This window comes from Elaeis guineensis, chromosome 10, assembly GCF_000442705.2.
Source record: "Elaeis guineensis isolate ETL-2024a chromosome 10, EG11, whole genome shotgun sequence".
In the NCBI taxonomy this organism is placed as follows: domain Eukaryota; kingdom Viridiplantae; phylum Streptophyta; class Magnoliopsida; order Arecales; family Arecaceae; genus Elaeis; species Elaeis guineensis.
In genome coordinates this window covers 6,640,069-6,662,922 of record NC_026002.2, presented here as the reverse complement: position 1 = coordinate 6,662,922, position 22,854 = coordinate 6,640,069, and the positions used below count along the sequence as shown (strand labels likewise).

General features: G+C 36.7%; 1 protein-coding gene across 1 annotated transcript in view; it reads right to left on the bottom strand.

Annotated features, from left to right (window-relative positions):
• The window catches only part of LOC105053497 (protein SABRE), an 88,483-nt gene extending 66,316 nt beyond the window's left edge, over positions 1 to 22,167 (bottom strand). Inside the window, 4 exon segments of the mRNA XM_073244117.1 lie at positions 7,779 to 8,044; positions 14,027 to 14,260; positions 15,751 to 15,862; positions 21,640 to 22,167. Coding sequence (XP_073100218.1) covers positions 7,779 to 8,044; positions 14,027 to 14,260; positions 15,751 to 15,862; positions 21,640 to 21,707 — 680 coding nt within the window. The 5' untranslated portion in view covers positions 21,708 to 22,167.
• Between the last annotated feature and the right edge of the window lie 687 nt (positions 22,168 to 22,854).

Genomic DNA, 22,854 nt, shown 5'->3' with positions numbered 1-22,854 from the left:
GGCAGAGCCTCTATTTCGAAAGGAAACAAGGGCTTCGACCCCTTTTTTAAGTGAAGTCGGTAGTGGCACCAACTTCCTTTAAAAGAATTCAAAAAAAGAAAATAATAAGTGAAGTCCGTAGTGCCTGCAGACTTCACTTTAAAATTTTTTTGAAAAAAAGAGCCAAGCTCCTGTTTCCTTTCAAAACATGTGCTCTAACCCTGTTCGGACACATGAAGGAGCCCTCTCTCAGCCTTATTTCAGCACTGCAGCCCTCTCCCTCCCTATCTCTCTCTCTCTTTTCCTTTCTTTCCTTCTCCCTCTCCCCTCCTTTGCCAGTTTCTCGATTTGAAGGCTGAAACCATGGAATACTATACCACCCCATACCATCCAATACGGATCGTACCGTACTGTTCCGGTCTCATACCAATATGCCGTTTCAGAGCATACCGACATTACCGTACCATATCGAACCACATACCGACGTTAAGCAGGATTTTATCGGTACAGGATCCGGTACCGAGATGGCGAACCTTGGCTGGAACTATCCAATTGGCTGCCAATACAGCTCAGTACGCTCCGAACTAGGCAGTTTGGGATGGTTCCGCTATTATAGACAAGAATATAACTTCATTGGAGATTCTCAAGGCCTATTTGATTGGTGAGCAAATAAATAATATTAACAGAAATAAATGAATTTTACAAAATTATCATTTGGTAGCTTTTCATGAAACCTATCTCTGATAAAATGATATATCATCTATAAAAATGAGAGTTAGATATTCCATCTATCATTTTTTCTCCAACAAATAGTGCAATTGTTAAAGTCATTAAGGGGTGGTACCAAGGAACAAGTTTTGAGTCTCGCACTCCTACCAAATTTGGCCAAGATTTCTCCTATCCGAGTTGTCAAAAATATCAATAATAATAATTTTTCTCCAAATATTTTTTTATCCCAGATTTTAGCAAGATATAAATTTTACAAAGATATTGTTGCTATATACTAACAGAAACATGTCATGTTTAACCCTATAGACACTGTCATTCTCCTTTTCCCTTTCTGAGTTCGGATTTCTACCAAAGCACACTAAAACCCAAACAATCTCCCCACTAAAATCTTTCTTTTTGACTCACACAAGCTAGCCCTTTTGTGATAAGCTACTCTCACCCAACCGACCATTTAACCAAATTAAACATACCCAATTCTGAACCACTTTGGTCTTCATTGTGCACGTACAACCACCCTCTCCCCACCTAAATGTGTCCTCTCCTCACTGTAAGCTACTGAGGCTGCCACATTCCTAGCAACCCTTCTACCACGCACAAATGTTCTCTTACATTGCTCTCTCTTTCTCTGCCTCTCTTTCCCCCATTAATTTGCTCTCTCTCTCAGTGGTGATCTGAGACTAGTTTTTTGGAGGAGGAGGAGAAGAAGAAGAGGTAAAGGCCAAGCATTTGAAACCATCATCAAGGTAGACCCCAATCCTGTATCTAAGTCTAGTTTTTGGCATTATAAAACTAAATCTTGGAGAGTTTAGGGTAACATTTTATATCTAGATCCTTAGAAATATTGGGTGAAAGAAAGAAAGCAAGGATTATGTGTGTTTTGATGGTGATCTCAAGGCGGACAGGTTCTGCCCAATTTCAGTCCAAAATTATAAATAGAACTTGGCTGAGTCAACTCATGGACCAGTAAACCTTAAAATTTGAAAATTTTTGAAGGATGTTTGCTCTGTCTATTAAATCGATAAAGTGGCCTGATGTGCAGGTAGAACAGAAGGCAGACTTTGCCTTTGATTAAATCCTTCCTCAGAACTAATATTTTGATGTGATTTTAAGTGACATTGTAGTAATAATGGATTATTTCAAATCTGGAAAGTTTGGAGCCCTGACCCAAATGAAAGTATATGAAGTGGGGAAATAATTGCAGCTGTCCATATAATACAGCAACCCTAACTTCAGTCAATTGTTATTCCACTTGAACTCAGAATTTGCTCATACAAATACAATATTGCAATATGTAAGCAAGATAACTGTAGGTATTAACGAGAAAGTTTGGTGAGTTTAGGATTTTCCTAGAGGGAAGAATGAATTTTTATTTATAACTGCCTCTCATTAGTCATTATACAAGCCTAGGAGTTAGAAATGCCTAGAATTAATCATGTAAGGAGGGGGGGATAATCAGATAGCAAGTATTTTAACCTTCAATCACCTTGTTTTAGGTTAACTTCTAAGTTGTTTGAGAAATTTGTGAGGTGTTTGGTTAGCACTAGGAAGAAAGTGTCATTACATGCTCCCTTCTCCAAAAAGGCTTCAGTACCTTGTATATAATCATGTTCGGAAATCTATTTATTATAATGAGAATGTTCTTATGACTTTTATGGTAGGATTTATTGTGGTAGAATGAAACAGAGCCTTCATTTGTGAAAGCAATATCTTGAGTTAATAGTTCTATCTTTGTAATGGTTGCTAAGTGTTGTGATTGTGATTGTGTCGAGTGTGCTGATGACATGTGCATGCATTTGATAACTAGCCTCATGAAATTGATACCCAACCATGAGGCATGTGTGACAGAAGATTGCCACCCAGTCATGGGGTGTAAGCATGACATGAAGGGGGTGTCTGGTACGGGATGATCCATTCAAAATTAAAGATGATGTGGATGGAGATGATGAGATCACCGCATTTGGTTGCACCATAGTGATTCTATATGGCAGTGATTTCAAATTACTCTGACTTCTCAAATCACTCCCCCAACCTAATGATGGGATACCCATCCTTGAGGTTGGAAATCCAAGATCACCCTCAAACAGTGATCTTAGATTGAAATATAAGGAAAAAAATAGCCCTTAATCTAGCAAGAAGACTGATATATCAATATATCGTTAAGATATTATATCAATATTGTATATATGATATTATATTATATCCGATATTATATATTATATTTATGATATATATTATATTATGATATATTATTGATTATATTATTATCATATTATGATTCAATGATAATTTTAAGTTAAGAGTAAAAATATCTCATTGTACTTTATATTTATATAATAAAAATATTTAATATATTACTTCTATTTGCCTTATTCTTCCAATCAAAGTAAATACTCATATTAATAAATAATATATTATAAGTATAAATAAAAATATTAATTCTATAATAACAATTAATATATTTTTATAGGATTAATAATTTATAGGACTAATAAATATATTTTTATAGAATCTATTAATTATTAATATATTAATAAATATAGTAATATTTTATTTATAATATATTATACATGATTAATAAATATATTTTTATGTAATATATTATGGCTAGTTTTGGTATTATATAATGAATAATCTTGGATTCCCATAGAATACCAAACAGGTTACTCATGGATACCCGAGGATCTTTAATCACTGGATCATGGCCTACCAAACGTAGTGATCTTAGATCACTGGTGATTAGATCACCACAAAATTCGAATCACCAATGATCTTAAATCATCATAGTGATCCCATTTGGATCACCAAATGCTGACGAAATTGATACTCAATCACAGGGCATAAGCATGACATTAGATTGATGCCTGGTCATAGGGTGTAAGTGTAACAAGAGATTGATTCCTATTCAGGGGCGTAAGCATGACCGAGACTAAATTATCCAAAAGGTTCTTCTATTTACTAGTTGTATGGGTGATTTGGAACTTGGTGAAACTGTATGATCTTTTATTTACCTATGTTGGAATCGGTAATTCAATTTACATATCTTATTGCATTTCTTGGATAATTTGTGAAAATTTCTTTTGCATATATTTTTATATTAAATTAAATTGTGGGAGTGTATGTGGAATACATTTTGGACTATCATACTCACAATCTTACTCCTCTTTAGTTTACAAATACTGAAGAATAAGGCCCAATGAGGTATTATTTAAAGAGTGTGACTAGGACCAAAGCTAGTTGTTTTGTAGTGTGGACTAGACTTCCATCTTTAGGCAAGGAAAGAGGGATTGTAAACTAGTCTAATTTGTTAGCAGTCACAGATATTTTCATCAAAAACTTGGGATAGTTGTAACTCAAATATGATTTTGGACCAAGTTTTACACCCCATGAGATGGAGGTATCTTGATATCTCTATAGAGCTGTCCCATCCCATCAGACCTAGTCATACATCCCAATAGATATCCTCTATTTCTCTCCCATTCTTTCCTTCCTTTCTTTCTTTCTTTCCTTCCTTCTTTTTATTTTTTTTCCTTTTACCTTCCTTTCTTTGTTTTCCTTTTTTTTCTATTCTTATCCCTTTCTTTCTTTTTTTTTCTTTTCTTTCTTTCTCTTTCCTTTCTTCCTTCTTTCCTTTCTTTTCTTCTCCATTTCTTTCATTTTCTTCTTCTTTCCATTCACTCTTTACCTTTCATCTTTCTTTCTTTCTTTCGTCTTTCTTTTTCGATCCCTGCATGGATGGGTTTTGGAGTCCCGACCCCATCCCTATCCCATTTTCTCACAAGAACGGATTAAAACAGCCAGGACACACCCCATCCCGTCGAGATATAAAATCTTGATTTTGGATGCTTGTGGATATTTGGACTCTTGTATGATGAAAAGTTTAGTACTATAGTTTTGAATGAAGTATTCAGATTTGACTTATTAGTTGCACTAATGTAAGCCACAATCTGTTAATTATGAGATGGATATTTGGTGAGTTATTTTCGCTATCAATATGAACTTGAATACAAGATTTTTCAGGCCTTACATATTTCAAGAGGTTAACCCTTAAGAAATATGTAGTTATGTCATGTGCCTGGCTCGTGTGGTTGCTTTGGGGCATGACACCTTTTTTTATCTCATAATGCTAGCTTACATATCTTCTCTCTCTCTCTCTCTCTCTCTCTCTCTCTCTCTCTCTCTCTCTCGCTCGCTCTCTCTCTAACTAGTCAATCTCCTATTTATGTCTCATATGTTGAGCCTGCGTACTTTTACATTCTCTTCCATGTCTAATAACTAATTTTTGATCCTTTCACACAAAAAAAGAGAGTATTTGTCAGCTTCTTTTAAATACTAGCTACAATTGGTAAAATGCAATATGTGTCTCTCCCACATCTCTATCTTCTTTTTCCATATCACATCCAACTCTAAATCTCTTTCACATGTCCAACTCTAATCATTGTTAGCCATTTCCAAATTTGGATAAAAAATATTTAAAAATAAAATTGTCAAAACTATTTCCGGATTTTTATAGATGTATTGCATATCTTGGTGTATTATAAAACCTCGAAGTATGAAAACCAAGAATGAACACCCTATTGCTCACAGAAATCGTTTAACTATTATCATAGAACTCGTTTAACTATTATCAAGCATCATTATCCATTTTCTAAAACTAACAAGATATCAAATAGCCCCATACAAGAGAAGAGAGTAGATCTGTACATGTACAAGAAAATACTAAGGGCCTATTTGGCAAAGCTTTTGGAGTGCCATAAAGCACTTTCTGACCCTCCAAAGTGCCCTCCAAAGGCACTTTTGGATGGTACAATGGTAATTGGTAAAAAATTAGGAAGCACTTTTACTTTGCCAGAAAGATGAAAAGATCTACTTGGAAAAGCTCCATTTTGGAGCTTCTCCGCAAAAGTGCTTTTTGGCCAACCAAGAAGATGTTTTGATTTTAGTGAAATTTTTTGATGATCAAAATGCCCATCAACAGATCTCATAATTACATCTTATATTATATCATATTATATTATTATATTATAAATATAATATAATAATAAATTAATATTATGATATATCATAAACATATAATATAATATAATCTATTATAATATTATTATACTACAAAAATACAACCTAATATAATAATATTTAATAATAGTATAGTATTTTTATATTATAACAATATAGTATAATCTGTTATATTATAATATATTATTAGATTAGATTATGATCCATTATATTATATTATATTAGATATTACATGATAATTATAATAATATAACATTATATTACAATATTATATTACGTTATATGATAACAATATTATATGATATAATAATATTTTAATACATAATAACATATAATGTCATATTGTGTTATTCTCCACTATATAATACCATACAGTATCTTTTATTGTCATTTTATCAAAAGTACTATCTTATTTTAGTTACCAAATATATGTGAAAGTTGCACAATACTTTATAAATGTGCTTACCAAACAGCAAATAGCTTTTTGTAAAAATTCTACTTTCAAAAGCTCTACTTTTTGAAAGCTCTATTTTCAAATATTCTAAAAGCTCTACTGCCAAGTGGCAATAGCAATCTCAAACAAGGCCAAAGTGCTTATTTGGTTTGCAGGAAGAAAATTTTCTCATTGGAATATTTTTTCCAAGAAGTTGATTTCTAGGAATATGATGTCTGGAAAAGTGGTTTTGACATATTTTATTGACTATGGGAAAGCAATACATTCTAGAGTGTCTTAACTCTTATGCTTGGTTGAGCATCTACTTTTCTGGAAAAGTTGTGTAAACTACCTATTATATCCTTAACAAGGGAAAAGACCTCATCCTATTCTATTCACGGCTTTAAGGGTATCTTTGGGAGAAAAAGAACCCAATTTCCTTCCCATGGGAATACCAAAAACCTATGTCCTGCATAGGTTTTTCTTTCTGATGAAACATAGAAGTTTATTCTCATGGGAATGCCACTTTCCAATCTCTCTCCTTTAAAATCTCCAACAAATAAGAGGAGTTCCTTCATTTTCCCATTTAGTACACTTCCTCCCTCCTATTCTCATCAACCAAATCAGCCCTCGAATAGAAGAAAAGGAAGAAGAGGAGGGGGGAACAAAAACAAGTTGTGATTACTGTAGTTTACAATTGAAGAAAGAACTAACTATTAAACAATGAGAAAATTCAAAAAGAGAATACACGAGAGAGACAGAGAGAGAAAGAGGGAGGGAGGGAGGAAAGAGTCACAATATTCACCAATAGGACTGCCAGGAACAAGGTAGAAATCATCTCCACTGATTGCACTACTAGCATAGGTTGCTATCAGATTAGAATTTAGACTGTGATCTGCAGTTGTATTCAGGTGCAATAGATTAAGGATGGCAATTTTAGCCGACCCGCTAGGTACCTGACCCGATCCGACCCAACCCGACTAAAATAAGGTAGGTATGTGTTATAGAAAAAAAACCTGAAGTAGGTTCAGGTTGGATATAGTAATGGTATTCCCCGCCCCGAACCCAACCCAATGTAGCCTTACTGTATATCTTCCTTTCAAATCATAATTATTTGACAATGTTCACATGTATTCGACTTGACCCGAGATAGGTACAGGGTGGGTATGGCTATGGAGTTTTTAATTATGAGATGGGTATGGATATTGGCTGACCCGACCCATGCCTGACCTATTGCCATCCCTACAATAGGTTTTGCAATTCCACATTAAATATGCTAGAAATAAAATACAACCAATTGATCATTACGACAATATATCACATGCTGGGTACTAATTTAGTACTTCATGATTGTATGCACCATATGTTGCACACATTATGTTTCAATTGAATCAAACATTTAAATAGTAAATTGGACTAAATGGCTACTTGAAGTCTAACCAGGTATTGCTTCAAAGGTTTGGCACCCTATAGTCATCATTCATTAATCTTGATGTGAGTTATAAAGCATAAAGATTTTTAGAAATAGTTATATAATTGTCTTAAAGAAATGCATAATCATTTCATACAAAAATCAATTGTAGAATACAAAATCCATAACTTTTAGTGGGAAGAAAAAAATGACCTGTGATGACCAAATCCACAAGTGATTAAGAAATCCTCACACACAAAAGGAGCACACTTCATGTCCAGCAAAGATGAACATGTCTGCCCAGGGACCAAACAGCTGCCTTGGTAAAAACTGGATGACTGGTCAAAACTAAGCTGTGAATCACATGTTTGCACAAGAAAAGATATAAGGTGCAGCTTAACATCAAGGACAGAATTTGATGCCTCATTTTTAGATACGCCCACTTTCAGATCCTTGACTACAGTGGCAGCTTTTGGTGCCTACGGCATTCAAATAAGGTTACATAAAATAACAAACCAAGTGACCAATGCATAGAGACTATTTAAACTTCAAAAGCACAGAGTCATTAATGACGGGAACAGTGGAAGAGGATTGGCATTCCTATACAGAAACGAACAGCTAAACCAGAAATGTGCAAAATGAATTTCTAAAGAAATATGCACAAGCCAATGAAAAAAGAACATGAAACTAACAAACCACAAGTAAACTACATCTCAGTTTAGCCAATAGAAATCTTAAATTGGAACATTCTGAAGGGCGGCATAAATGATTTCAGCATAAATGGTCATTGCAGCATAAACTAACAACCCAAAAGTAAACTCCTTCCCTGTGAAGAGACATAGCTGGTTGCAGCATAAATGGTGATTCCTGTAGTAAAATATTTGGTTGCAGGGATGCAGATTATGATGACTTTCCAGTAATTACTTTCAATATTACAAACTCTGGCTGCATAATTTTGCACAATAGCTATCCATCTGCCCAACAGCTGATTCTACTGATGTATCCTGTACTTTTAAGTCAAGATGCCATGGAACCTTAAATTGTAATGAAGTCACATTCCCTTCACCAAAGAATTACTGAGAACAATCACTTCCCCTAAAAGCTTGTTGGTTCCATGAACTCATCTAGTCTTCTTATGATATCATGGATCTTCCTCATCTAGACTTCCCGCTTGTCTAATAGGGAAAAAATATTATTTTTTCTGGAATCTAAACATGTTTCTCAATTGCACAATTTGATTGCAGATTTATTTTGAAATCTAAATTTTAATTTGAAAGCTTTTATACCATATGAGTGTCATTTGGCTTTCTAGATGAATATTTGAGCCAAAAAAAATTTAGAACATTTCGTGATTGGCTCCAAACTCATACTCAGTGCTTTAAATCTGCATCAAATCCTAGAACAATGCATCGTTAGGCAGTGGAGCTTGCCACGAAACATTGAACACCAGAGGCCTCTTTGTGATGTGATCCTACTTCATCTTTATCAGCATTAGGAAATTTAGAAACGAAAATAAGGTTACCTCCATTTTATCTATTGGAAGTGAACTTATTAGAATCTTGAGTATAATTTCATCAAAATAAAGAGCTCTACACAGTTCTCATCCAATTCTTCTTTTTTTTTTTTAATTGTTCTATAGAGAAGTAAAATGTCACCCAATATCCTCCAACCATTAGTTATGCTATTTGTAATCTCTCATTTCCTCCAACCTCTTCGTTTCATGACTTAGAAAGACAGAAGACTTGACTCATCTCCGAGGAATTAACTTGCTCTGAAGAATAGGAACTCCCTAAGTTGAAACATGTCTCAAAGGAATGAAATTGCTTTCCCTTTAAGGAATATAACCAATATGACATCAATTTATGAAGAGCTCTAAAAACATTAAATGGAAGAGAGTAGAAGATGAGTTCCAAGGTAAATAGATATCAGGAACAGATATCAGGAGAAAAGAAGATTTGGTTCCTCATTCACCTGACAGAAATTATCCAGTTATAGCTCAGCGCTTGTTATATAGAAACAATCAGATATCAAAACTCTCTAACCTCTAGAAATTAAATTGGCTCCTTATCAAGGTTTTAAATCATGTGGGACAGAGATGTCCTGGTATCTCCATGGAATGGGATGCCCCCCCATCCCGTCCCATCCTGACAACCAACCCGATAGATATCCTCCATCTCTCTCCCCTTCTTCTTTCTTTGCTTTCCTTCTTTTTTGTCCTTTTTTGTCTTTCTTTTTTTCTTTCTTTTTCTTCTACCTTCCTTCCTTTCCTTTTTTCTTTCTTTTCTGATCCCTTTCTTTCTTTCTTTTTTCCTTTTTTTTTCTTCTTTCTATTTCCTTTCTTCCTTCTTTCCTTCCTTTCTTTTTCTTCTCCCCTCCTTTCTTTCTTTCATTTTTCTGCTTTTTTCCTTTCATTTTTTCCCTTTTTTCATCCTCCTTTCTTTCCTCTTTTTTCTTCTTACCCTATATGGATGGGCTTCAGAGTCCCAATCCCATCCCAGTCCCATTTTCTCATAAAAAAGGGATGAAATGGCTGGGACACCCCCAGCCCCCAGGACATAAAATCTTGCTCCTTATATGGAGCTTACATAGGAAGAGAGCAAATCTTATGATAAGCTCAACTGATACATTTAGTTCAATAAACATAGGATATCAACTCCTTAAAAGCAAAAGCAACAAGAAAATCATATAAATCCATTCCAGGATTTGAAATAAGGTGAACAATTTACCAATTGGTATTAAGGCTGCTGGATAATAAGTTTGCAACTAACTGAAATGTATATGGTCATTACAATCTGAGGTTGAGGCTGAAATGTATTCAGGAGGAAGTTGAGCTAACATACATGAATCCGATGCGAATGCTTTTGTTCAGGATGACGAAGATCCCATAATTGGATGGCTTGTGGGTTAGCAGTAAGAGTCAGAGCTTGATGAGCCAAGATCGCCTCCATGATTGGGCAATTTTTATAGGTAACGAGACTAGGGTGGATGCAGAGCAATGGACAGATCGTAATATTCCATGCTGGCTTCCAGCTGATCAGCCATAGCCAAAGGGATCATTGAGGTGCCATTGATTATGTGACTCCATATCCGAGACATTCTCCTAGAAATATGATCGAGAGATGCTTAGATGAGGCCAACATGCTATTCGGTCATCTCAAACAACAGGACGATATCTATCCTCATAACATAGCCAGCTAGAGAGGGGCACGAGGAAAGGGTTGGAAAGGTTGGCAACTGCTCAGCACGGCCTCAAACGAATAGAAAAGGCAGTTGCAATCCCAATCACGAAAGTAAAGAAGTTAGTTCACTCAAATTCAGAGACTAGAAAGAGCAGCGATGACAGTTCTGATGGTCACATATCTAATGGCCAAGGATGGAGTGGAGGATATGAGACCATCATTTATGAGATATAGTAGCGGGTGATCTTTGATTAACCAGTAAGCCCTAATTTATGCATGCCACATGGAATAGAGACCACAATACACAAGCTAGTAGAGCCCGTACAGATACGATTGCATATAAGAGACGAGCTCCTCGAGATCGTTTAGGACACAATGCAATTGTAGATGATCTCATACATGGAGTAGGATCTATGGACATATCAGGTTCACTTGTCGTATACTAGATCCTATTACCTGCAGCGACAAGCAACTTATGATCTATAGTTCTATACAGATATGGGTATGATGCGTTCAAGATATCTTCCAGTGGCTACTATCCTATGTAGTCTGGAGTATTTTATAGATTGGATTTTATCACCTACATATTCAGATGGGCCCGTCCATAGCTATATTATTAGTTGGAGGACACCTCTCAAAGCTAGAGCTTTAGTAAGAGATCTGAAATTAGTTATAATCCAATGTGCAACCTTATAAGACGAGCATATAGGACTACAATGGCACTTGGCTAGAGAGACGGGCTGATGTGCCTCCTAACTATGCAAACAATCCGAACATCTATGAGTAACATCGACACTTGAAGACATTTTAGATCTCGGTATATATATATTTTAAATACAAGCAATGATTGTATCATTTTATGTATTGTATCTTATTAAATGATTTGTGCATATGAGGATTCATCAAGATTACGGACATTGGTACTACTGTTAAATCATCCTTATAGATCATGACACCTTTCACAAACCCACCACCATAGTTGGCTTCCACCTTCCAAGACTTGGGATCCACGTAGGGTAGCTATTTTAATTTACTACAGGTATTGCCACGTTGATGCAAAAGATCACTCAAAAACATTAACAAACATCATTTAGTTTGTTGCCATTAAATCATCCTTATAGATAACGACACCTTTTACAAACCTACCACCACCACCATTGGCTTCCACCTTCCAAGACTTAAGATCCACGTAGAGCATCTCTTTTAATTTATTTCAGGTAAGGTCATGCCAACATAGAAAGATCGCTTAAAAACATCAAGAAGCATCGTTTAGGATGCACTGGAATGATGTAAATACCGAAAAACATCAATAAATATTAATTTAGGCTAAAAATCATTCAAGAAACAAAAAAAAAAATTGATCAAGGAATATGAGGGCCTAAAAAAAAGAAAACTCAAAAAAAAAAGAAATTGGCATACTGGATCTGAACTGGCACACCTTATCGTACCATCCCCGTGGCTGACAGGTATGGGTCCCAGTACCAGTTCGGCCAACCTTAGTTAAGACCTTCTTAGTCTTTATATCATTTACTCTAACTTTTCATTCCCATTTATTAAGAAATTTTTTCCAATTATCAAGCAAATCTCTTACCTGTAGGCACTTTCTTGGCCTACAAAATTTGTGTCCAATTGTTTCTTTTGCCTGAGCATGAATCATGTCACCATTATGGTAGGTTTCTAGAACAATTTCCTAATGCTAATAAAGATGAAGTAGGATCACATCATAAAGAGGCCTCTTACTCAAATTATATTTCTTCTAGCTAAAGTAATAAATGTTTACATCTTTACCTACTTCACATGGAAAACTACAAAAGCAAAAGGAGGGTGTGCTAGTTACTCTTGATGTTGATAAACATATTGACTAGGATTGTCGTATCAATTAAGTAGAATGACTTGTTAATCTGCTTGCATGTGACATACTTCTTTGAGTTGATAAAGATTTTTAAGGAAGAATTGAGTGCTCTTGACATGGATTTCAAAGAGGATCACATGATCAATGATGGTATAACTTCATTTCACCTTGGAGAATATCTTCCTCTCGTCACATAAGTCATGTAATTGTCATTTTTGTGATTCTAGGGTTTTGATTATAAATGTTTAGGAGGTCAAATGACAAGGACTTACATAGCAAAAGCATCCATTATCAAATATATAAGCATAAACCATAGCAAACAGTACAAGTTGTAGCGTAGACCATGAAAAGTGTGCGTTGAACCTAAGAAAGAGGTGTATGCCATTAGAAGGCTTGCTAATAACCTTTCAAATGGATGGAGTTATCCAAAACAGAATAAAGATGAGCAATGAAAAGGAGAATCAAAGAAAATGTCTATTATTGGAAAGTTAGGATCTTAATCAATTGTAACTTACTATCCAACAGCTGGACCAAGTTATCATCAAACTGTCCTAAATTACCTGGTTTACGGCAAAACATACCGAACCGGTGCAAAACCAGGAAGGTTTTAGTAAGGTCAACAATCTTGATATAGGGTATCATACCAGTATATTGCTGGTTTGATGTGGTACATGTTAGTGTGGTACGATATGCACCCCATATCAACATAGCTCCCAAGCTCTTTTTCTCACTTTCTATCATGGTACAACCCAAAATTGGGCAGTACGCAGTATGCACCCCGGTTTTGGGCAACACCAAATCAAAAGATACCAATTAAACCTCTGACAACAACAAGAAATTATCCCAAACGAATAACATCTTAGATCTTACCAATCCCAATGTTTGTGATGTAAAGAGGAAGATATCACCTGGCAAACACAAATGCACAACTTCAAAACTGCACCTAAAATCAAATCAGATTCCTGGCTGAAATATTAAAAATTGAAACAACATTATAGTAAAATCAGGCTAGGAAGCTATTCAGAATTGTTTGGAAAAAGGCCACAGAGCAAGGACCATGCGGTTGATGAGGAGGGAAAAATAAATAAATATCAATGCCTTTAGTGGGTCACATATGAGGAGAACAGTACATAACAGGAATCCTGAAAAATGTGGATCCTTTGTTTTTCACATTCCTCATGAGAACAAGACAACGAAAGCAAAATTCAAGAAAAAAGTGCAAAAAGTACAATCAGCAGAGCATGGGAATTTTTCAATTTTTCTTACTAAGACTCTGTGGAGAGTTTTATTTGAATGGACCAACTCTATCATGTGCAGTAGCATGCTTAGATGATGCATTTCGGTTGTGGCACCGGGCAAACCATGTTATTAATATATAAGAGATGGCATGCATTTTTCAACAAGATCCCGTTTCATAAGCAAAAACAAACCTTCAAAATTAGTTCCCTCACAGAAACCGATAAAAATCTTGTCATGTTAGTCAAGATCATCCACCTTCCTCTTCCTGCCGAACGTGATCTTTTAGGTTTACTCTTCTTAATGCTTTTTGCAGTAGGCCTTAAAACAATTTCCACATCACTTATTAAGAATTGCAACTTTGGACTCCAAGAGACAAAGATAACTACAATTTTAATTTCACCAATGGATAGATATTCAACAGCACCCTGAAAAATAGAACAGATTTTCATCACTGGCATGTGCACCACATATAAAATACAACAAAAATATAAAACTTAAAATGACTATTCATTACTACTATAAAAAGCATTGACAAATTGTCAATGTAAATGTTTTTTTCTGCATAGAAGCACATGGATTTTCAATTATATTGCCAAATACATTTATGAAAAAACCATTAAGTCAACAGAGTAAATGTGTATTTATCATGCATTCCATGCAACAAATGGCAACGAAGGACTCATAAAAGTGATCTTGCTAGTAATCTTTTTGATTTTGTATGTGTGGCATAAGATAAAGTCACAGTTCACTCATTACCAGTTGAAAAGATTCAGCTGTGGAAAGAAGATAACAGAGATGCATGACGTGGACATAAAAAATGTTATTCAACTCCTTTAAGTATATTTAAAATACATTTACCCAAGTGAGAGGAAGAATGGATTGCTACAACCTCACTCATTATTGATCTTTTTTACTACTTATGTAACTTGTCAAATAATCCCACTTTTCAGAGGACCTTTTTACTGTACATTGAAAAGAGAAGAGGGAGATATTGAAATAAGATGGAAGTAATAGTATTTGTAGAATTGTGGAGAGTGAAGACATGGGTTCAGTTGTTTGGCCCAAGGAGCCTGAATTACTCATGTTGGCATGAGCTAACATGTGAGAGAAGCATGGATGGCTCATGGCTGTCATCAGCTGTCTGATCAAAGATCCTCCTACTTTTCGGCAACTCCATTGATACATTCAGTCTTTTGGGTATTACACTTGTCTTGTTTGTCACTCCTAAAGACAAAACAAGAACTAAGCTGTAAGCATGTAAGAACTTGTGGAGAGAGGAAATGTATAGAGTGACTTGAGTCAGTCATACAGTCTAAGAAAATCATGTTATAATTCAAGTAATGGCATCTGTGGCCATGCATGGCCATGCAACAAAAGATGAAGGCTTTCACACTATAATATTCGATAGACACATATCAGTACACACATGAATATGTAAACAGGTGAATCTAGTACACTACTACAAATGTACATATTATTATTTATGAAAAGTATTTTTAATGATAATTTTACATCAATAACATATTTGATCTGCCTTTGTTTTAGATTTTGTTTGTATAAAGGGCCTGTAGCACCATTCTAGCACCGGACCATAATCTATGTAGCAACTTGTAAAGGAAGGACCTATTCCTCAAGAATAAAGAAGAGCTCAATGCTAATAAACTTGCACTTTTTCTTGTTCTGCACCTATTCAGTGTATGTGCACATCCATAAAGCTTTTAGTTTTAAGTTGAGATATGAACTTGAGAATGATGGAATTTCATAGAGCTATGTATCAACAATATGATCCATTTCCCCTAGAAGATTCTGTTAAAATGACTACAAGTATCTAAAACTGAGTGCTATAAATGGATACAGTAATCATATACAATAATATTGTCTTTCCTGGAGTAGTTTGATAGTTTTAGTGGGAAACCTTTCTGAGTGTCACAGTAATATCCCTTAAACAATGGCATCCAGCAACCTGAAAACCAACAGATGCACCCATTATCCGGCTCAGAAACCAAGCTAACAACCTGGCAGCAAATCTGAAATAAGAAGCATTACTAAAGGTTAGATTAAAAGGGTATATGTTCTGATTTTCTAAGGAAAGCAAAACACTCATAGGAACATAACTTCTAAGAAGAAACATGCTAACCAGACATCAAGTTGGATTACAGATACAGGTCAAAATAAATGGAAGCAGGGTAATACAGTGCAATATTTCTTGTGGCTAGTAATTACTATATAAGCAATAAATATGTACCATTTATACTCAAGGTTGATTGATCAAACACTGTCAAGTTATGAACGAATTGTCATCACGACAGGCTTGCTTAAGTTCAAAAATAGCAGATAATGGTTAAGAAGAGAAAATTTAGGGGCATGATCGTCATTGTATTTGTTGAAAACTGCATTGTTTGCTGAAATATAGAGAATATGAAAAAGACTATATGCATCCTTTACAAGAGGATTCCAGGAATAATTACAGCTCTGTGGATATCATGGCCAAGCATGGTACGATACGCTTTTGCCATGGTCTGGTTTTTGGAACTACCATATGAGGTGACCTATTGTCATTGACCGCATAGAACACTTAACAACCACCATTTGATAACAAATGCATGCTAAAAATTCTAATAAGTCATGATCATAATGTTTCAAGTCATTGATACTATCTGATGTTTTAGTGAGGGTCAGATGATAATGATAGCTACCACTTCCTCTTGCATCATTTATCAGAGCCCCAAATGTGTGGTTCAATCTCCTCAGAGGAAGCAAGGATTTGAAGGTCAAAATCATCCTGTCTTTACTATAATTCTTTAATAAGTAAAGTAGCAAATCCATACACCAAAGAAATAAGTTCGCAGAAGTTTTTTTTCCTTTTTTGCATACCTTGTTTCGTGATTTAATTGGTAAATTGAGAAAGTATTGTTTCAAATAAAATGTGGACCAAGAATATAAAGCAAGGAATCAAATGCTGTCGGAACAGGACAATACCAGCAGTACCATACCATTCCAATGGAAAACCAGCATGGGTACCACTAGGAGGCCCAACCTATAGGCGGCCTAACCTGATATAGGCCTAGTCGACTGGTCCATTGACCGGCTTGGAGGGTTTTGGACGTGGCCCTGCCTTTGGCTCGCGGCCTAGTGTCGAAGTGATGCCCAGAACAGCCTACTCCTGCTTTCAGTCTGGGCAAAGCCCCTGTTCAAGATGGAGGGGGATGACTCCTCCAAATCCAACAACTTCAATAGCTATATAACCTTCCCCACCAGCCCTCATGAGATCACACCACTCTCTCGCTCTCTCCTCTCCTTGCAGCCATGTATGTTATTGCGCTCGCTATCACCGTGGCCAATCCTTGCCCAAGACAAGGATATAATGCTTAACTATCTTTTGTCCCCAACTATCATCTACGAGGCATTGGGGATGAGTTGGGTGGGGAAGCTGGCCTTTAGAGCCTCCTCGTGTAAGGCTCCCTTAATAAGAAGTCATCCTGCCAAAGATATTAGGCACTTCAAGAACTATACTATCCGGGATCCCGTACTCCTTCCAGATCTGCCTAGATCATCTTCCTCCAAGATAGATTTAATGGTGTCCAAATTGTGATGATGATAAACACTTAAGTTAAGTATTTTAAATTAAAAAATTATATTTAATTTATCTTATTTATTAAGAATTTAATGTTTCTTTCTATGTTTTACAGGAAAGGTGATCGCCGATACAAAGAGTCCAATTCATAGATCAAAAAGACTCAAGTTTGAAGAAAATTGGACTTAAAATAAAATTAAAATAAAAGAAAGATGCATCCGGTATTATAGAAAATGAAGATACTATGCAAGGAATCCAAAAAGGATATAGATGTCATTATGAAGGAACTTTTGTTTCTTTTTGGAATATATAAAAAAAAAGAAAGAAAGATTCACGTGAATTCAAAGGCTGGGCGGTTTCACGTGGATTCAAAAGTTTGGGCGGTTTCACATTGATTCAAAACAAAAGAAAACTGGCGCGTGGACGCGGGCGTGGACGCAGGGACGCGGCGTGGACGTGCGGAACGGGACGCGGCGTGGACGTGCGGGAACGGGCACGGGCGTGGACGCGGGACGGGCGCTGACGCGGGTGTGGGCGCACTGCAGACAAGTTCAAAATAAGGAAAAAAATAATATTTAGAAATGTTTTGAAAGATTTGTATTTTTTTAGTCCCACATCGGAAAATCATGTAAAACTCCTCCCTCCTAACACCTATAAAAAGACTTTTGTACTCTCATTGGAGGGGGAGCCCAGAAATTCTTCTAGAGCCTTGCATAGAGGAATAGAAAGGGACTACTTCATGAGCAGCTAGGCTAGCAGTCTCGGGAGTGGAGAAGAAATTTTGTAACGACACAGAGATGGTTTATTGTTCTAAACTTTCCTGTATTTCTTTATATGCAATAAAGATTATGCTTTTTATTTAAATTGTCATGAGTTCTTTATTTGCTCCCTATCATATGCTTTTATTTATGCTTTCTTGTTAGATTAATATTAGGAACAACTTTTACTTTCCGGAGACGCGTCGTGATCTACGGATACGGGGCGTGCCGAGGAAAGAAGAGTTGGTTACCTAGTACTTTCCGGAGACGTGCCGTGATCTACGGGTACGGAGCGTGCCGAGGAAAGACAGGTATTTTTCCTAAGATTAATCACATCTATTTAGTTAAAAAAAGAGATACAACTCTGCTAGTGCAAATTAATTCAAAACTTCCGAGCTCTTTATTTTTTTTAATTACCTCAATTTTACGATAATTTATTTTCTAAATCAAAAACAACGCTTCTTTCTTTTACCTTGCAATCTCAACTTAGCCCAAGGTCCCTGAGGATACGATCTCGACTCATCCTACCTACGTAGTGAGTAGAGTTATTTTTGGTGCTATCAACGACTACGCATCAGATGAACCCCAGGTGCATCTAGGCAAAATCCTCAGAAGCATGGGCAAGAGACCTCAGATCAATGGGTCCCTATCCTATTGATTTTTGTAGAGGAGAAGCCATGGAGATGAATAAAAAAGAAAGGATCAAGGGGAAGAAAGACAACAAAGAAGACAAACCTACCGAAAATCCTAGACCAAGGAAAGAAGATGACTGACGATGACGACTACCACAATGCTCCTCTATCCAGCTAGATCAACTCCATCCTTGCAAGTGAGAGGCAAGGTGAGTGGTATCCACCTCTCCTATACCATTTTTAGCACCGCTTGATGATAGTGGCAATTCAAATGATGGTCCAATTGTCTTACGCATGTCGGCACCTCGTTGGATATCGAAACACCTTCCAAATTGGCACTATCAAAATATCCAATCATTGTGCTGGAAAATCCGCACTTCATAATGTCCTTTCAGAAAGTGGAGGCGAGCGCACATCTCCCATAAATGCGCACATCCAACCTATGGCCCTTTGAGGTACAGCTCAGGCAGCGCATGACGTCAAAGCTCCCTCCCTCGTCCAGTGCTCCAGTCAAAGCATTGAAATCAAGCCTGCAACAATTAAAGGATATGCCTCGACATAACCTCATTTCGAAGACTCTTATCAGTATCAATCTCAGAGATTTAGAGTCCGAAGCCTCAACATCCATCATGACTGCCAATGCTATAGCAAACATAGGAACTCTCTCTACTTGCTTCGCCCGAGCCAAAAAGATGCCTTAGTCTTGGAAGTGGGGACAAGTGATACACCCTAGGATGGACCATCCATCGTGGTGCTGGTGATCCAATGATAGCCCAATACATATCCTTGTAGAAGATGACAGAGCAATCGGCCAGTTTCTGCCATGTGGACTTTTACAATCATGTTGGAGGAGTTCTAGAGCTTTCTGCCTGCAAGACGATAGATGGTTTGCCCGCTCGCTGCTCCACTTCCTCTCTACGAAGCGAGATCCATAATCTCAACAACTCTTGAATGTGCAAACCGTCATTCCTTAACAACCAGAGCAAGTCTCCACAATCACTACTCTCCAGTGGATGGTGTACATTCCAAAAGACAACATGTATCCATCTTCGTCTATAAAACTCTACTTTTCGAGACACTCCGGATAAATAAATACTTACTTCGCATGCCCGCTCACAAAGACAAACTCCATACGAACTGGAATCCAACTCCACAGAACTCCGAGTTCTCCCTACTCCACCTCCGAGATCTCCATTCTCTAAATGGCATTCTCCATCTTTCATTCTCTTTTATCCTATATTGATCTTCCATATTTTATACTCGACACCACCATACATCTCTATCTATAGCTCGGATCTTTTCTATTTACTTTTGCGGGAGACTGACTTAGGCATCAGAAGGTCCATCCATGGAGAAACCCCCAGTGTGAGAATTTTTTTATTTTTGTGGTTTTGCAAGATCTGACTCAGCTGACTGACCGAGAATCCGATGCCAGTGCCCAACTTCGAAGGTCTCGACCAGCTGTCCCGCAGCATCACTCTCTTTCAGCTCCAACTCAGTGGCTTGAGCCAGCTCGACTCCCCAACGACAACAAACATAGTTTGGTTATTTCAGTGTAAAGAAAATTGTGTTCTACTTCTATCACATCATTGTGCATATCCCTTGTCAAATATCTATCACTATCCTAGTAGGATGTAAATCATAGTCATCCATACAATGTTGCACCAAAGATGGTCTTCCAGAAAATCTCCAACAATGGGCATGTATTAACTATGTTTTAAGTCATAACCACCGACGCAATTCAATATCATGTCATGTCAATGCTTTTCATGCAATGACACATCACAGCCAAGAGGGGACATGCAGACATGCTGCTTGTCAATAAGGCGCTAGCTACATGCCAGTTTGTGCCAATGGGAACTTTAATTCATTGGTGGGATAGAGTAAATACTGAGTATATCCCTTTCCTCCAACAAGGCTAACATTATATGATACCTAAGCACATAAACTATCATCAACTGATCTCACACTTTCACATGAAATTTTACCCAATTTTAATTTGGTAGAGAAAACATCAAGACCACTTGAGCTTCAAAATTCAATTCTTTTATAGGCACTACTTGTACCTGTTAAGGTCTCTATGTCTGTGTCAATAGCTCAATTGGTTTCTGAGCTATCCTCTTGATATCTGTCATCTACACAAAGTCAGCAAGAGGTCCAGTCTCCTACAGCTTACAGCAGTAATCTCGGAATCTTTGTCATGCATCAGAACTCTTCACCTAGGGTTCACTCCTGTAGCTTCTCTAATCTATGCAAACATAAACTAGGAGAACTTAGCATCTGCAAACTTGATGGTTTTCAAGGGCAAATGATACGGTTTTTTCTTTCCTTCACTATAAGTCCAGATCGTGCAGATATGACCACTCCTAATCATATGTTTGGCAGAAAGTGCACTGTAAGTCCGAAACTCAAGTACTCCAATGACTCACCATCACCATTTTGACTTGGGTCCAACGCCGCGGTTCCATGCATGTAGGAAAGAACCGATCCTACTCAAATCCGAACTAATCAGAACGGACAAGAAAGTGATTCCCGTGCCTTGGAACATGATTAGCGCTGGTATCATCGAACAATAGCTTGAAGTTAAAAGCTCAAATCAACAGCATTATCTGTATATTCTTCTAACTACGGAGCTACAAAGCCCAGGAAATATCTTTTACGAATTAGGTTTTGAGGAAGAGGGGGGAAAACTCAACTTTTTCCTTGTTTCTTCGTAGTGTAACAAAAGTTCACCCAAAAAAAAAGCAACAATTTTTGTAGCCTAGAATCCAAATTAGACCAAGGTGGAAGAATTTTATGAGGTTTTGAAGTGAAAAATAAGATGCTTTTAAAAAACTTACAAGGCTATGGCCCATCCCACGGCGCAAAGAATCAGAAGAGCAAACAAGAACTTGACAGGTGATGCCATCTCTACTACTGAAGGTACTGGGGCTCTTTCCAATCGATTTCCCTCACAGTAACCTCATCACGTTCCAAAGAAGCAATCCTTCACAGAAATCCAAACCGAGGCTCAAAATTCCAGCTTTCCAAACCTAACTGCGCGCATGCGGAGAAAGGGAGACCGAAAGAGAGGCAACGTCGTCGGTCCGCGATCCGATGCGAAGGGCGGAGGATGGGGAGGGAGGAAACCGTCTGGTGCAGGAGCGCGCTTATTTCGAGGTTTCGGGGCGAGGTCTCCATCCCCAATTCAAGCGGGGGTGCGGAGGATGGAATGGGAGAAAAGAAACTGTTCCGGGAGTAGTGTGCGAGAACGTCGCTTCCCTCCATGTTCCCCTACAAATGCGAAGCTCACAAGCACGGGCACCATAGGGTTGAACTAACTTGGAGCGGCCCGCCAGGTTGTTTACGCGGTGGTTTGCTTCTTGGGCTGGACAGCATCGAGCAAGAGAAATTCTTTGTGCGCTGCCTCCAACGTAAAAAATCTGTTTTTATTCTATTAAATTATTTTTTAATATATATTTAATATATATTTAATATTTATAATTTATTTTTATTTAAAATTTAAAATGATAAAAATATCTCTCTATTTTGATAAAATTATGATATTTAAAGTAAAAATTATGATATTTTACGTCAAAATTATCACAACAGAAGAACATTTTCATCCAGTAAAATTATCGTTTTTATAAAATTTTGAATGACAAAAATAATGTTTTGATAAAATTATGACATTTAAGATGAAAATTATGATATTGTGGATCAAAATTATGACATCCTGTCACATGATATCATAATTTTGACTCATAATATCATAATTTTCATCTTAAATATCATAATTTTATCAAAACAGAAAAATATTTTTGTCATTCAAAATTTTAAATGAAAAAGCAAAACTACGAGCATTAAATGTGTATTGAAAAGCGGTGTCTAATAGGATGAAGTGGTGCACTATGTCAGATTTTCTACGTCACGAGTAGTGCATAAAATATTTTTCTTTAGAGCAATACTAATGACCATGGAAAAGTTATCATCATCGTTCTAATGGTTCAGGAGGTCCATTAGATAGTTTTACTATTCAATGAAAGATGTTTTTTTTTTCTCTTGGTTTGTCGTGT